The sequence below is a fragment of the Carassius gibelio genome, chromosome B20 (genome assembly GCF_023724105.1).
Source record: "Carassius gibelio isolate Cgi1373 ecotype wild population from Czech Republic chromosome B20, carGib1.2-hapl.c, whole genome shotgun sequence".
Classification (NCBI taxonomy): Eukaryota; Metazoa; Chordata; class Actinopteri; order Cypriniformes; family Cyprinidae; genus Carassius; species Carassius gibelio.
The window spans coordinates 19,780,065-19,797,052 of NC_068415.1; the positions used below are offsets into that span (position 1 = coordinate 19,780,065).

At 39.7% G+C, this 16,988-nt stretch overlaps 1 protein-coding gene across 2 annotated transcripts in view; it reads left to right on the forward strand.

The window, feature by feature from the left end:
* Window positions 1-16,988, forward strand: part of LOC127983909 (phospholipid phosphatase 3) — a 35,914-nt gene that overhangs the window by 16,021 nt on the left and 2,905 nt on the right. The window contains exons 2-5 of one of the 2 annotated variants that reach the window (XM_052586305.1): window positions 2,232-2,389; window positions 4,359-4,639; window positions 4,833-4,890; window positions 10,936-11,112. In XM_052586305.1, the coding sequence (XP_052442265.1) occupies window positions 2,232-2,389; window positions 4,359-4,639; window positions 4,833-4,890; window positions 10,936-11,112 (674 nt within the window). Of the gene's footprint in view, window positions 1-1,693; window positions 1,852-2,231; window positions 2,390-4,358; window positions 4,640-4,832; window positions 4,891-10,935; window positions 11,113-16,988 lie in introns of both variants that reach the window. The other variant, XM_052586306.1, reaches the window with a different exon arrangement.

Below are 16,988 nucleotides of genomic sequence, written 5' to 3' on the forward strand. Positions count from 1 at the left end.
CAACTTTGAGTCTGATGTTTAGTTTGCTTTGATTTGAAAAGATGTATTTATTTTTCCCGCTGTTGGCTGGATGATGACAGCTGACGTGTGTTTTGCAGGACGCGTGACATTTTAATGAGTCGGCCATTTTAGGCGGAGCTCCCAGCCTGGCATCTGTCCCTTTCTTTACTGAAAAAAATACATGCATGCCAAAATGTGCATGCAGTTTGTTATCCATTTCTATACCAAAGGAAATGCTCCACAACATAAGTCTTTGGGTTTTTGCTTTAAACCACAAAAAGTGCTTCCATCATAGTTCCCGAAGCAGAAAGACATGAACCAAACTGCTGTGAAAATGTTGGAGCAAAACCACAAATGAACCTGAAAACTTCACATAATCTGTCTCCAAAATGTCCACATACCTTCTCTGTTCCAAAATTTAGTAAGCTTCCTACCTAAGCTATAGACTCAATCCTAATGCAGGCAGCAACATAACAATCACTTCCTAAGATAACTTGTTTTCTGGCCAATATCTTAGGCGACATCATATGTTTTGTTGTCGTTGTTGTTTTTGTAAACAATGAAGTCCCAGAATGCATTACGAATAAATCGAAATTGTGAACGAGTCGAATGAAATGGTGATTATAAATGTTTCTAATTCATATGGTAAAATGAATTACTCTAACTAGTGCTGTCAAATGATTAATCGCGATTAGTCACATCCAAAATAAAAGGTTTTGTTTACATAATAAATGAGTTTGTACTGTGAATATTTATTATGTATATATAAATACAAGCACATGCATGTATATATTTAAGAAAAATATCACATTTATGTATTCAATATATTTATATATAATATAAAATATAAATATATACATTTATATACATGTAGATCTTAAAGTGAGGACTTTGACAGGTTAAGTGTTCATTAGAAGTTCTTATCTGTATTGAATTAGTCCTCTGATGCTCTACATACAGTATTGTTTGCCGAAAAGCTTTGCTTAATGACATTAGCCTGCATTGTCTTAAGCTCTAAGCTACTTTGCACTGACAATAGCCCTGAACCCAAGGAAAGGGAAGCTTCTCTTGCCATTATGCCGCTTTGCGCAAATTACTTAATTAGCAAACACGCAAACCATTACTTTAAGTCAATTTGCATTGGATACACAATACATTATGTGCACTCTTTGTGTACATAGCTCTTGTAATAGCAACACTCTGAGCTAGTGCTTTGTCAAGAAGATTAGATAAAGGCTAGAAGTACTTGCTAGTTTTCCTCCCTCATTCGATTCCTATTACAAAGGCTTTTAGCACTTGGTTTCATGCTTTTTTACACTGCATTTGATATTTTATATATATATGTGGGTTTTTTTTTTTTTTAAATCTAAAATAAAGAAAATGTCCTTAAAACGAGATCAGTTTACAATTGTGTATAATGATATGTACTTGTATTTAATCAATTTATCTTCAGTTAAGTTCATTTTTCAGCTCCACTGGCATTTTTATGCTTTTAAATAAGAAAAAACATAAGCAAAAAATGGGTTAAAAATGGGTTAAAAATGGGTAAAAAAAACAATAATACAGATTTTGCAGTGTTTTTCACTATATATCATGCTTTATGAATGTAAGTCATATGAAAGATCCCTGCCGACTCAGGTAAGTGTGTATCATGACACGCCCCACGGGGTCTGTGTGTGTGTTTTTTGCTTAGTTATGCTGCCCTCGATGGTGTTGCATAAATCGACAGTCGTACAGCCGTACCAGCGTGGGTTCTACTGCGCAGACGACAGTATCCGCTATGCCTTTAAAAACAGCACTGTGCCTTCTTCTGTGCTCACATCCGTGGGCCTCCTCCTGCCCATTGCCAGCGTAAGTGCCCCAAAGAGGGGCCTCAGACAGGGACATGGGGCCAGGCGAGTGGGGGGACGGCGTGGGAAATGAAGTCTTTTGAGAGAGTTTTTATAGTTTATAACCTAGGAAAAACTGCTAGTGCATAGTGCCAGTCACAGACATAGATTAACTATATGTAGCGTTAACTTCTCTCAGAAGCCTAGCTACTATGTCCGACCCCACTCCCCTGCCTGGTATTTCCCATAATCCTCGGCTGCTGTGTGCTGTGCTGTGCTGTGCTGTTCTGTGCCGCTACCTGCGTGTGTCTTTCCGTTACTGACCTGAAATCTCTCTCTTTCTCACTCTCTCCCCACTCTCTATCTCTTTGTGTGTGTGTGTGTGTGTGTGTTTCGCTGTAGCTGGCCTGCCTTTCCTGATAATTGAAACTAGCACAATCAAGCCGTACCATCGCGGGTTTTACTGCAGTGACCAGTCCATCAAGTACCCGCATAAAAACGGGGATACCATAAGTGATGCAGTGCTCTCTGCCGCTGGCATTCTAATTGGCATCCTCTCTGTAAGTTCCTCTCTTATATATATATTCATATAAATATACCACTAATTCATATAAACATCCCATCTTCATCCCTCAACCCTATTAGACCGTATATATTAGTGAAACAGGCTAACTGTAGAACTAAATGGTAACTTATAGTAGATAATCCTTTTTAAATCTTTTAACCAATCCTCCCCATCCCATCTTTTTATTTAAAATATTGGAATAGCTCAACATCAACAGATTTATCATGGTCAGGGCTATCGCTTTCTCTCTTCTTCTTTCTGTCTCGGTCTTAGTCTCTCTTTTCTGTTCTGTCTTCTTTTGTCTGCATGCGTTTTGTGATATACATTATTGCTCTTTTTGTGTTTTTTACGTAAAAACAAAATATATAAGTTATTCTGAAAAACAGCAATGCTGATTTAATGTATAACATGGTGTAAACCAGTAATGTAATAATCTAATAATAATAGAATAGGGGGTTGTGGGGGACCCTCGCAAAATTCAATTTGAGTGCAGATAAATCTGGATAAGAGATCAAACCACCCCGCAGCTGGTGAGGTGTTGAATTAGTAGACATTCACAGCTTTTGTGACAGCTGCCAAAAGGTTAACCTCTTACAAATGAACCCAATCACCTGGAGGACACATGTTCGACGAAGATTAAGACAGAATGCAACATCAAACTAGATTACTTTAAGCTCTTGTGGAACTCCAAAAACAATGTCTGAAAACAAGACTTCAGCATGCCAGGCGATCCCTTGTGGAGTAAGTGGTGGAGATGAGGGAAGTGGTCTTGCAGTAAAAGCCCCTGTAAACTGGCACGACACCAAACCATGACTCCATGGAGATCCCATATGGAGACATGTGTGCCTCGCTGTCTGGAGTAGACATGTTCCCATGCTCAGCAATTCTCCTGATTAAAATAAGGACTGTGTGTGCATATATATGGTTGTGTGTGTGTGTGTGTGTTGGCACCCCTCACACAGCTGTAGTTAATTAGCAGTGTCTCCAGTCCTAGTTTGGTTAGGCCCCAGGGAAGGCAGTCCCACTCTTCACTACCACTACAACAGCGTTCCTCCTATAATATGAAGAGAAAAAAGAAAAAGGAGAGTGAGAGATAGTAAATATCTCATTAAGGCATGGTTTATGTACTTCATAACCCGTTCCCCTTTTTTAAATTTAGGTCCTACTGGTTTCAAATGGGGCAGACCTCCGTATTAAAATCCCATGCTCTAACTGCTCATATGAAAGCCATAACCCTTAGAAACATAATATGTTCCATATCATTAAAATATCACCAGCAATGGGCAGGCCATGCTCAGTCATAACTCAAGTTAGTCGTTTTCTCTCATTTCTTTCGCTCACTTCTTCTTGCTTCTATTTGATTAATGCGCTTTCCTAACCAGTACTTCATTTGCATGTTTGTCTAACTCCACCCTGCATGCCTATGACCTGACCACTGAAATATTGTGATATTATATAATGACATATTAATGTTTGTGGTATGACTTCACAAATTCACCATCACTTTATTATTTACTCTTGAGCTCTGTTCCAAAACCTAGTGAGCTGCCCCTCTTTCTAGTGCCTGTATGGGCAGCTGCCTACATAGGCATCCTGAACATCATTTAACCTAATGAGTGCACAATTTGGAAAAGTATGTAGGCACCAGTGCTGTGCATCACACAAATTGGTTTAGTGTTTATTGTTAGCACGTTGCTAAGCTAACAGCATTGAAAAATACAAATATTGCGTGATGGGATTTTTAATAGCACTGAACAATTTATCTGATATTAGTTCAGTGTTGTTAAAGTATGTTTATTCATAATCAACCTCATGCAACAAAATGCATTCAGAATTGGCTTTTTCATGGCATTGTCATAGAATTTCGCTCGGTTTTGGAGCAGAGTCTGTGTTTAATATTAGTCTCAGCATTCAGTAATTCTTTAATTAAATTTTTTTTCATTGCAAATGAATCGTTTTTCTAGATTGTGATCGGCGAATGCTACAGGATCCATTACCTGAACCAAGGCTCCAAATCGTTTGTGGGAAATCCATATGTCTCGGCCCTTTACAGACAAGTGGGTGTGTTCATCTTTGGCTGCGCCGTCAGCCAATCAATCACAGACATCGCCAAGGTCTCGGTTGGACGCTTGAGGCCGCACTTCCTAGACGTTTGTAAGCCCGACTTCTCCGCCATCAACTGCTCTCTGGGATATATTACTGAATACACATGTACTGGAAATCAGAGCAAAGTAGAAGAAGCCAGGTGAGATATTCAACACTAACGTGTACATGGAATAATAAAATATAACCGATTTCTACATTGAAAATATTAAAGAGAAAAATATTCAACCTAAAAGGAAAATTCTGTCCTTAATTACTCACCCTCATCCATGGTATAATGTATTTAATGATAAAACACATCGTTGATTAAATGTTTTTTTTTTTTCTCCCTACAGGAAATCGTTCTTTTCTGGACATGCTTCATTTTCGTTGTACACCATGCTGTATCTGGCAGTAAGTACATACACTGTGTAGTGCTCTCACACGCTCACAGTTCTTTTCTTTTTCTTAAGAGCTGTTCATTCATGACTGTTATGTCTAGTATGAAACCGGGACCCCCTATCACCCTTTCACCGTCCTCTGTGGGTCTCTGAAATCTGGGCCACTCTTATTTTCCTTGTTCATCTCCTGGATGGACACACTCCACTTGTTTTTATTTGTGCAGCTGTATAAACTTCCCCTTCTCTCTGTTGTCCTTCGTTTCCCCCTCATTCCTTATGCTTTATTTCTATTCTCTTTTTGAATGGGTCACACACTTTTTCCACACTAATTATGAAGAATCCCCAATATAGCTTTACATACACACGCAGATTTCGCTCCGCCTCCTGGAGTCCCTCACTGTATGTAAAGCCTCTTTCAAAGGCTTCAAACGTTTTCCCTTTCACATGCACAGCCCTCCACTCCTCCCTCCTTTTATTCAAATCCTTTCTCTCTGCTTCTAAACCATCAGCATCTCCATGGGCCCCTCCACCTTTCACTCCTTCAGATGGCAAGAGGGGGAGCCGCTCTGCTAAGAGAGGCGGCCAGATGTTCATTCTCAGCGTTTTGAGAGATTTGAGAAAGTTAGGAGGGTGATGGAGAATTATGTGTTTTTGAGGCCACAAACCTGTTCACGAACTCATGCAGGTTTGGTTCTAATGCTCTCAAAACAGCCATTAAATAAATGTGTGACTTTGACAGCTGGGCCTGACGCCTGAAGCACGGGCCTGAACACTTCCTATACAAGAGGAAGCAGTATACGTTAAGAACCAGACCCATGGCAGGTTCTGTTGAGTGTTTTGTGACTAAAACAATCAGGTTTTATACATAGACCTGCTGTATTTTAAACAATAGCGATTAGCCGCAAGGCAGGAGAGATGTCAGCCAGCATTACACATTAGTATTCACTGAGAAAAGCAAGCGTTGAGGAAAACAGGATTCTGAAAAGAGTTCTTCCAGAAACCTTCTTTATAACTTCGGTCACTGCAGTCTGAATTAGCTTCTTGATTTGAAAGCCTGGATTTGTCTCTGAGGGGCAAATTGGTCAGATTTTATCAGAAACCCTGGCCAGATTTCTCACAGCCGAAGCCAAAGTGTAGTCAAAGTCCATTAGAAAATGTGAGCATGTGAATGGACTATTATGTTAAGATACAGGTTGACTATCTAAGATTATTTTACCATCTGTTCTTGGCCTTCAAAGTTAAAAACGAGAGGCCAAGAGAGAATGCTCAAAGATATCGAAGCACAAAGCATGATAAACAGAATTACAGACCTGAATAAATCTGAAAAATGGGGAAAACAACTGGAGAAAAGTGCTCTCTGAGTAGAGGGATCGAGCGAAACGGTCTTACCGTTCCCGGTCTCACTCCCTGTAATTATCTCAGTCTAGCTGTCATGCTTCGTGGGTCAGACGCTGAAGTCATAATGAGAGCTCACACCAGTCTTGTGATCCCCTTTTATTTGCACAAACGTAACCTAGGTCAAAAGTAGACCGCCTTTGTTCACACCAAATTTGCGAATGAATCATTCTGGCACAGTAGCTCAAAACAGAACCCACTTTTTCATTAGGTCAATATTGAAGTACATTTTCAATTAAAATAATTTTTATATATATATATATATATATATATACACACACACACACATATATTAGGTAATATATTCATAAAAATAAAATTCCCAGGGAACACATATAAAAAATATATATAGCTTGAATGCACTGAAGTCACTTTGGATTAAAAGCGTCTACAAAATGCATAAATATAAATGTAAAAAAAAAAAACTTCATCACAAAAAAGTAAACTGTAATTTTGAAATATATTAAAATAACATTTCACAATATTACTGTTAGCAATATGCATTGCTAAAGACTTCATTTGGACAACTTTACAACAATTTGGACAACAATTTTCCTAATATTTCGATTTTTTTTTTGCACATTCTGATTTTCAAATATTTATATATATATATTTAAGTGTGTGTGTGTGTGTTATTATATATGTGTATATATATATTATGTTCCCCAGATAGTGAGATCATAGTCAGGTTAAGATACCTTAATGTTATAAGTTGAGCTCTGCCCCCTAGAGTGACTGTTAGTACTCTACATGTATGCGGTTGAATAGTGTATTCAGGGATCTTAGTTGAACCACAGTGTCCATGCAGCTCAACCTCATGTGCTTATTGAGTTGGAGCAGCATATACGTTTGTTGTGGAGAGCAAGTGTATATGGGCATTTTGTGGGCAGCAAACTGGGTAAACTTTCCAAGCCTCTCTATGACCTCAACGCTCCATAGTCCAATGACTTCTGGTTTGGCTGCTTCCTCTCAAACCGCATGGTGACACAAGATGCTCTAGTTAGCCGAAGTGACCAGAGAACAGCCAGTGAATGATATGAGACCATGGGCAGAGTAGAAACAAGCACAAACCACTCACAGGCAAATCTTCCACCTGCTTGTTTTCAGGCTTATTTCTCTGTATGTTCTGGTTATTAACATGTGGTGAGGCTGCGTTGGCTTTGCAGTAATTTTTTTCGATCTGAGGTCAGGAAAGAAAAGACTTTAGCGGTGAAGTTTGACTGTTTTCTACCAGTGCTGGTAAGATTCATGTGCAAATACACTTCAGAATTACCCACAAAACCATGCACCGCGCCATGAAAAAGACCAGCCTTTCCTTTCAAAATATTGCTAATTAAGTGTAGTTTTCCTCACACTCACCTTTTTTGTTAAGATGACACGATTTATTATCCCTTACTAAGTTGGACTGAGCATGCCAATTTGTGGCTGCTTATGTGACCTGAAGTAAATTGCTGGACTTAAAGGAAGAGTTTATTCATATTATTCCAAACCTGTTTGACTTTCTTTTAGAGAACACAAAAGGAATCAGTCTTTTCCATGCAGTGAACTGGGTCTGAATCTTTCGATCTTAAAAAGGATGCAAAAGCACGTAATAAGTATTAAATGGTATCGCCATTTGACTCAGATACTAGATTCTAAGTATTTTGAAGTAATACAATACATTTCAGTTTAAAAATCAATAAATGGTTTGTTTTTGCATGCAACAGTCATGTTTGAGCCACTTTCCTGACTCTTTTGTAGTGCATTTGGACTTTTTGAAAAGAATGACTAGCACAGTCTTCCGAAAAAAAAAAATCTTAAACAACATGAGTGTGACTAAATTAATTTTTTAACAGTAATCCTTCAATAGCCCACCAGGATCTTTTCCATTTTCCCATTTGATTCCTCAATCCGATCTGATGGTACCACCCAGATCGCTTGTGGGGAGGAACTGGATGGAGACGGGGCAGAGTATGTTATCTGCACGAGAGTGTGTAACTTCTCATGTGGGCACAGGGTGTGTGTATGTGTTTTGTGTTTTGAGTTCACATGTCGCTGGAGAATCTAAGAGCACGTGTCTGCCATTCCTGCTGCCACCACCTCACAAAGCACAGAGATGAGAGAGTCATAAACTCCCCCGACGTCTGTGGCATGTTTGGCTTATCTGAGCTCTGATAGCAAGATGCTAAGAGGCAGATTTGATGGACTGTATCTGAGCCCTGAGGGACCTCAGGCTCTGCTGTTCTTATCAGCTCTTGGATGCCTACGTGTGGAGAGGACCCCAATCTCGCCCTGAGGAACAGAGCCACTTTAGGAGTTTGGAGAAGTCACAGAACCCATCTCTACATCTCCAGACTCAGACATGCTGGCTTACAGCTAAAGAGATCAGTGTCAGCGAGACTCCCTGTGTGTCGCATGTCACCCTTCCATGACCTCTAACAGTCCAACATATACCAGAACTCTCTTTTTGCCGCTTTTGTGTAGAAAAGATTTAGGGGTGACACAAGTCCTGATACAAAAAAGTAGAAAGTGCTTTTGAAAAAGTTGATAATGAAGAACTCTGGACTAGTTTTCTTGCGCACACCCGTTTTTAACACGTCTTGACTGTCTGACATTAAAGACAACTGAGATCTCACAGTGACATGATCATCATTTTCATACAGTCTGACAGATACAATCTTAAAGGACTTTTAAAAAATCGCACCGTGTGAGCCCGGCTTTATGGCCACTTGTTGATTTTTAAAGTGAAATGACAATAGCCTTCCAAACTGTGCTGCGTTGCGCTACATTCACAGTTTGTTCGAAAGAGAGCATGAGAATGTCACTGTTGTAAGGCTCAATTCTTTAATTTTGGAGAACCAATTTTGGAGTTATTTATTACGTTGGAAGGTTGGAAAACACTGGAAGCCTTCATAAATAATTCGAACAGTAAACAAAATAATTTTGTTCTCAGTTTGTCGGCTGTGACGTGAGAAAAAAATCTTAAAAATGCAATAACAAAACAAGAACATAATAAAGGGGAAGAGAAAACCTCAGAGATTACTCCTTCAGTTTCTCATTTTAACCATCTAAATTTATTGATTCAATTTTGTAATTTAGTTTGCATTCAGAAATAAGCAAACAGACCTCTGTCTCCATAAACCACAGATCTGCGGTTGAAGAGCATTCCGTTGCATTCACATGGCCCGATCAAAGATATTATTGACACGTTTGTTTCCAAGTTCTCCGGAGGAACTTTTTTTTTTTTCGGTATAGGAATGCCAAGCGTATGAAACTCTGTGGTTGAAATAGCTACAGATGCTTGGTTAGAAATTCTGTCTTTACTGCCAGCATTGAGGCCAAGCTGGATCAGAATGAACACGAGAATGCATTTATTTATTTATCTTTTGCCTCAGATGAACTTTACCCATAAAATCAAGCAAGTATCTCCATTCCAGTCAGTCATCTATGACATCTAACACTTCTCTTCAGCAGCTGTAAACCCAACAGTTCATATACAGTAGCGTGAGAGGAAGAAACGATTGCTGATTGAGGCAAAAATGGCTGAAGGTTTTGTTTCAGCGTATTTAAAAGGCTTCCTGCTTTGGGCCACATTGTAAATTGAAATGAGACAGCAGGCCATATGTTGACTCCAGTCGGTTTGAGGCACAGATGCACATAAACACCCTTAGATGATTATCACTCTACCATCGTTCTATTCTGAGGGGATGTTTTATGAGATAAGATCCATTGAAAATGATTGAGAAGACCTCTATTTATCTTCAGTCTTTGGCATATTTGATGCACGTAGTGGTAATGGTAAACTTCTGCCTAGTTAAATACTCCAGAAATCCAAATGGCATTACCTGACCGCAGAGAACTCCGGTTATTCATCAAAATTGAATTTGCAAAGACTCTATGCAGGCACACCCATCTTCGCATCATCTTAGAACTTCATCCAATGAGGAAACTCCAACTCCCAAACATCCTCAGGGAGGGATTCCTTCCTCTCTACGCACACAATGCTTTCTGGGGAAGCAGACATAACCTTGTACACACCTTCGTTTGGAGCTCAAAGCTCAAGATGGTTATTGTCTAACAGATTGTCTGAGTTTGTGCATGTCTAAGTTTATCAGTTAGTGTCTTTGTGTAAGGGTGTGTTCTGTTGTCTGCTGTGGTTTTAAACTTAATGGAAGTTTTCCTTCTCGGGTGGTGATGGATGAATAAGGGAGTGTGATGAGTACAGGGTCCTTAACTGACCCAATTTGAAGGGTTTCAGGACTGATGGGCCGCCAGAGAGTCGTCAGCAGTTTGTCCTCATGACCCCCATCCTCCCCTTGTCTTTGTAACCCTCAGTCATTTGTTTTCTTACCCTAACGAGACTTCCTGTTCGCAAAATGCAAACTCTACAAGGGGTCTTTGGATTTAGGTGGCTAGAGAAAGAGAGACATTTTTTTCAGTCTTGTCCGGTGCTACTTTGGGTTCTCAGTTTTTCAATCTCATCTCCACCCCCCACATTCTCTATATATATGTATATGTGTGTGTGTGTGTGTATGTATGTATGTATTTTTCATCCACCTTCCTCTGTTTCTATCCAATTTCTCTAACCTTAACTTATTGTTTTATCTCAGCTGTTATGTAATAAAAACATATGTTTTACAGATGTTCCCATTGGTTAAGTTGCTTTCCATCTCTGTTTCTTTAGTTCTACCTGCAGTCTCGGTTCACGTGGCGAGGAGCCCGTCTGCTGAGGCCACTTGTGCAGTTCACCTTGCTAATGATGGCCTTCTACACCGGGTTATCACGTGTTTCTGATCACAAGCACCACCCCACTGATGTTTTAGCTGGCTTTGCCCAAGGAGCCCTGGTGGCCTACTGCATAGTAAGTACATCTTTGTATTTCTATCCATTTCTTTAAATATAGTTTAGTATCTTTAAGGAGTCAAGAGGCCATTGTGGAGTCAATCTTTAATTTGTTTTTATTGGTTGGAATGAAAAACAATCTGGAAAATTGTACTTTACAACATTTAATAACCACTGGCCTTGATCTGGTTGTCATCATAACCTCTGGATTCTTTTATTTTTTTAAAATTGGTAAACAAATATGTAAACCGTGTTAACACTAGAAAAACTAATTAAACATTCCTTTCATAAATATGTTTGCAATTAACAACCCAACAAGTATGACGATATAGCGTTTGTTTTCCCGTTTCCCAATCTTCACTTTAAAACATGAAAATTATAGTCCATGAGAATGTTTGAGCTTGACTAGAGGCAGATTTATCAGATAACTTGTCAAAAGAACCATTAAGAACAGACTTTATCTCGTGTCTTTTGAATAAAGTGAAGACAGAAGGCCATCCGGAGTTTGAGGTCGGAAGGGGATCTGAATATCTGGAACCAGACCACAACATTCTCCAGACCCCACCCTCTCTCTTTCTCCCCCCCCCATCCACAAAATTACTCATCCATCAGAGTGAAGCATAATCTTTTTCTTGCTAATGCAGAACATATTGCCTCTATTGCACCATTACCAACTCTCAAATGAAAAGAGGAGGGGTTTTGGAAAAAGGAATTTTACACTTCATAATTGTAGCACACGTCACTTTTGGTGGTGCCAGACTTTCCCTGCAGTAAGCAAAGCTTCATTCAGTTGGATTGTGTTTGGGAAAATTGAGTCGAGTGGAACTGAATTTACAAATAGAGAGCATTTTCTCTTTAGGAGAAATGACAGTGTTAATTATCCATTTTAGAAACAGATTTATCTGTTTATCTGCATCGTAAGGGGACAATGCAAAGATTTGAGGCACATTTGTTTGGGGGAGGCAGGAGACTAAGACCACCTAATGGGGTAATATCTGTATATCACCCCAACTACAACATCTGAAAGACAAATATTTAAATTGTTAACATTGAAATTGGGATATTGAGTTGTGTTTCTCAACATTACAATTCCCAGAATGTCCTAGCGGTGTCTTTCTTCCCTCTAATTTGCTATGACAGCATCACACTTTTTATGGTCCACAGATGTTCGCCAAACATCTCTCTACTGGTATCACAAACCTTCAAAACATTTAATCTCCAATCCTTGAATATTCTGAACCCTGTGTGGCATTTCAGTTTTTCCGAGAGCAGTTTAAGCTTTCGCCAAACCTTTTATAACCTCATTAACGATATTTTTAGTGAAACAATCTTGTTTTACTCAAATTATCCATCCACTGCTAATGGTCTTGATTGTTTTTGAGCCCCCCAGGATCAAGGTGTAGGAACTAGTCTTTGACACCTGGAGAAGTTTCTCCCCGGTATAAACCCCCCCCAGAAAATAGCAGATAAGTACAAATAAAAGAGAGCAGAAATGAGATCCTTTTCACTAAAGATTAAGGTGCCCATGTACTGGTTTTTAACGAGCCTACATTTGGAATCTGTTCCGCTTACCATCTGTGAACGTTTTAGAGGTCCAATTAAAGTATCTCTAATGACCAAAGCTCAGATGGAGCCTATAGAGGTAATGCAAGGTACGTGTCTTTAAAAGAAAAGTTATGTCCCCATATATCAAGCATTAGTTTCGAACCATAGGTGGCGGTGCAACTTATCCAAACGTCTCAGCAAGTAGTCTTGGACAGTTCATGGTTTGGAGGTGCAGCATTCTTCTAAGCTTGGCTGTAAGTGCTGATTTCTGCTTAAGGGGGTTGTGTTTAAAGACCTTTAAAGTTTGTAAGTGCTCTGGGTCGGTATCCAACTGGCTGGCTTCAAAGAAACCGTGGAAAGTTACAGGTCTTGGTGAGTTTTGGCCGTATTGCAAAAGCTGATTACAGACTTACTGCATGTTCCATATTAAAGACGATCAGTTCACATGGCGCTGTTAGACTGGGATGCCCACGGAGAACTGATCTCGGAACAGCAATTAATGTCTGTCTGCTTATGTATAATGCAAGGGAAACCTAAAACGTTGAGTAGCACAATGTTAACTAGGCCATCAGTTTCGTTCAATCTCAAAAAGAAACTCCTAAAGCCCTACATTTAATTCCTTGTACTCAGGCCTGGTTTGTATCAGAAATTTTGGCAAGATTCACTACAGCGTTACGAGTGCTGAAGTCAGGCAGCCTAGCGTATGTTTAAATTATGATGTCTAAATGTCTAAAAGAAGCCTTGATATTCAGACTTCAGAAACCACATTTTCCTTCTTTGTCTTTTCTGGACTGTTGACTGCGGCCACATCCTCCGGTCCTTCCTTTTGGAGAGTGGCGCGAGCTGTTTGTCCATGTCATCAAACACGGCCCACTTTCTAAGCTGCTGACATGGATGGAGAGAGTGTGAGAGGTTGGCTGCTTGTAAAGCTCAGTTGCAGAGGTGTTTCCTGCAGGACTAGACAAGGGTGGAAACAGCTGGAGGCCAGCTCTCAAACAGCCTTTCCTCTTCCCACACTTTCTTTCTCTAGCCACAGCACCTATCGAGTTCTCACACCGCAACAGGAGCACAGAGGGTCATGAGCAATATTCCGGACTCCAGTTCCTCCAGCGATAACGGCCCATTGCTAAGTGCTTCTGGTCTGGCTTGGGTGGCAAGACTGGTTGACCCGATATCCTATCACTGCCTTCAATACGTCAGACCTGACTATTCAGCTTGACTACTTTATTTTTTTTCATTGGCTGCCACAGCACTCTCCCTGTAGCTATGATAATGGAGTCCATCTTAAACTGAAAATAGTATGGTTGTGTGTAAAAAGAAAGGACATGTTAATGGTGTTATTAAACTTTACTAATGTTACGCTGCAGAGTGAAGCAGCCAAAACACAACTTGGTCTCCATAATTTTTATGCCGATTTGGCTCAGTGCCTGAAACTACAATTTAAGACACTTGCATAACCTAAGCAACACACTCTCACACATAATCATGTGCTGTGTTTTGGCACTTGTAGGATCAGGCGCTCCCAAACCAATGGAAGACCACACACGTGCACACACCCAGACATATCGTCTATGAACCTGTTCACAGTTCAGTTGAATCCCAAGTCCATAAAGCTATCAGTGAAAGTTCAGTGAGGTTCATTTGAGATGAGTTTAGATGGAGTTAGTGTGCCCTTCCAGCTCTGGGATCCAAAATAAGTATGCATTATGTTGATCTTTTGACTCTTTGGCACAGTCGTTGCATGGTGACAAATGGTTTGGTGTCATTTCCTGTCTGATTAAGGGAATGTGTATGAGACAGTGCTGGGTGGAGCAGGCCGGTTAGTTTGCCCTAAGATGAGGTCAGACCACTTTAATACAATATAATACAGATATGGAGACTAAAATAGTACATTAGGCAACTTGATCCCTAGGTGTTTTCACGTATGTTATCATTTAAAGACGATATGTCTTTGAAAACATTTTGAATTTTAACAGTGACTATATCATGCTAGAAGAACAGCATTTTACTAAATAACCAACTCCTCCACCTTTCACTGATTCTTTATGCACTTGGGCATCAGTCTTTCCTCAATTTGACACAAAGCTAAATATTTCGTGTCAGACCCAAATAAATTAAACTTGCTCATATCATTAAAGTGATCGCTAAAACGATCCTTACGCTGTTCAGTGCTGAACTGGCAAGCAATTCCAGCTGCAGTGTTGAACCGACTGTACAGTCTTTACAGACTGTAAAGATGCATCTTAATTCTTTCCCCAATTAGTGGAACCACAATAAGGTCAGCACACACAGACAAACACGCAAAACAGCTTCCTGGTGCTGACTGGGCAACCGAACACAATGGAGTGCGTTTACTGTGGAAGTATACTTTCTGACCGAGGGCTGTGACACAGGAAGCACTCACCCCCTGCCACAGGTTCATTGGCAGCCTGTGATTACAGGTCAGAGGTTGTAGTGCATCAAGAAGCCTATTGTAAGTCGTGCTGGACAGTACGGTTTAATGCAGGCTTGTAGCTGATGGCATATCTGATAACACGTAATTACACACATTCCAGATATGGAGACATACAATTATCAGACGTTCTGTCTTGTTCTGTTCTGCCAGCCCTATCAGTATAAAACACAATTATTTTCAAATATTGAGTGAATTTCCAGAAAATATTAAAGCATATACATTTTAAAGCTCATAAATGTATGGCAAAAAAAAGCAGCAGTGCTTGCCAGAAATTGTTAATTAAAAATATAGTAAAAATGTGTTCATCATAACAGGAATGCACATTGGTACCTATATATTTTTTAACTTAAAAAAAGTGTCTTTCATTAAGTGAAATAATGTCAATATACCAATCTGAAATCTGCTTTTTTTGTACTCGCAGAAACCATATATATGTGTGTGTGTGTATAAGTAGTATTTAAATAATGAAACAATATATTGTTTGGCCTTTTCAAGCAACATGCTTGCTCTTAGAATGAAATCCTTCATAGGTTCTAGATCCAGCTTCCTGATGTCGTTCCAGTGCAATGTAAAGGTCACTCTGGAAATGTCATGATCTTTCTGGGGAACTTTCCCTCATATAAGCAGAAGATGGTCACAGGAAGCTCTATAGTATGAACTCATCCACTGTAAACTTTGGATAAAGCTCTCTTTGTATGTGAGCACAACGTCTTTCACTGAAAGGATATGCAAGAAACAGCTGCTGGAAAGATGATTCCAGAACTCTGATGGCCTCTTGAAGGCTTTCTGTTCACTTTCTGTCTCTTTCCACACACACACACTTACAAACCTGTTGATAGTCGCAGCTTACTTGCTCAAGTCTGTCACTCACATAACAAAAGAAAACCCAGTTTTTTAACTCTGTGAATAAGTCTCTGTGCGCTTTATCTTGCCGCTTGGACTTGTCCAAGAGTAGTACGTCGCTTTGGGGTCGTCCTGAAACATGTCAGGACAATATAGCTGTTAGCTACCCCAAACACTGACCTCTTTTCCTGTCACACACTGGCCCCATACTCTTCACACACTCAAAAATAGTGTGTGTTTACACATTGGCAGGCTTTCTGGAATGGGTGATTCCACACCATTGCTGTCCAGCTCAGCTGTTCTGCATGCTTCAGATACATTCATGGTGTGTAGACGTCTAAATATCCCGTAGGCTTCTCCTATCCCTGTGAAAGCATCCCGACTTTGGCATGAAGTGCCCATGACTCAGACTTGTATATTTTCAGCTCTTTGTAAATCCATTGGGTGCATGCCTAGTCTAATGCCAAGGGCACACTTCCTCTCTTCCCCTCCCTGGTTTCCTGTTTGCCAGTGATGTCATTAGGACGTAAAGAGAGGGTTGTTGGGCATCTTTCCTTGACGACAAAGTTCTTCCCACGCCAAGTGAGACCATTAATACTGACCTCAGTCCCTCGCAGTCGAAGCCCGAAACAAAAGAACTGAGGGATTTCCTCTGTATCTTTATCTTTACTACTGACTCAATGTTTTTTTTAAGGCGTGTGGTGTAAGTTAGTCGCTCTTATCAGCGTGTGAGTTTTTATGGTTAATTGGGATTTCCACCACTGAACTGAAATTATACGGCTATAATTCTTGAATTTTAATGGAGTTTGAATTGACATAGCAAATGCGGTCTATACTTGCAATTAGAAATTGAGTTTAAAATTAAAATGAATGGAAATGCAAAAAATTGTGTGGAATAATAAAAGATTCTGAAACCGAAATTCTGAAATATTTTGTAAACAAAAACTTTTATTTTGGATGTGATTACTTGCTTGACAACACTACTTTTTACACTTTCAAGTCTTTTTTAAAGTGTAAAAAACACTGCTGTCAAACTATTAAATATAATGCAT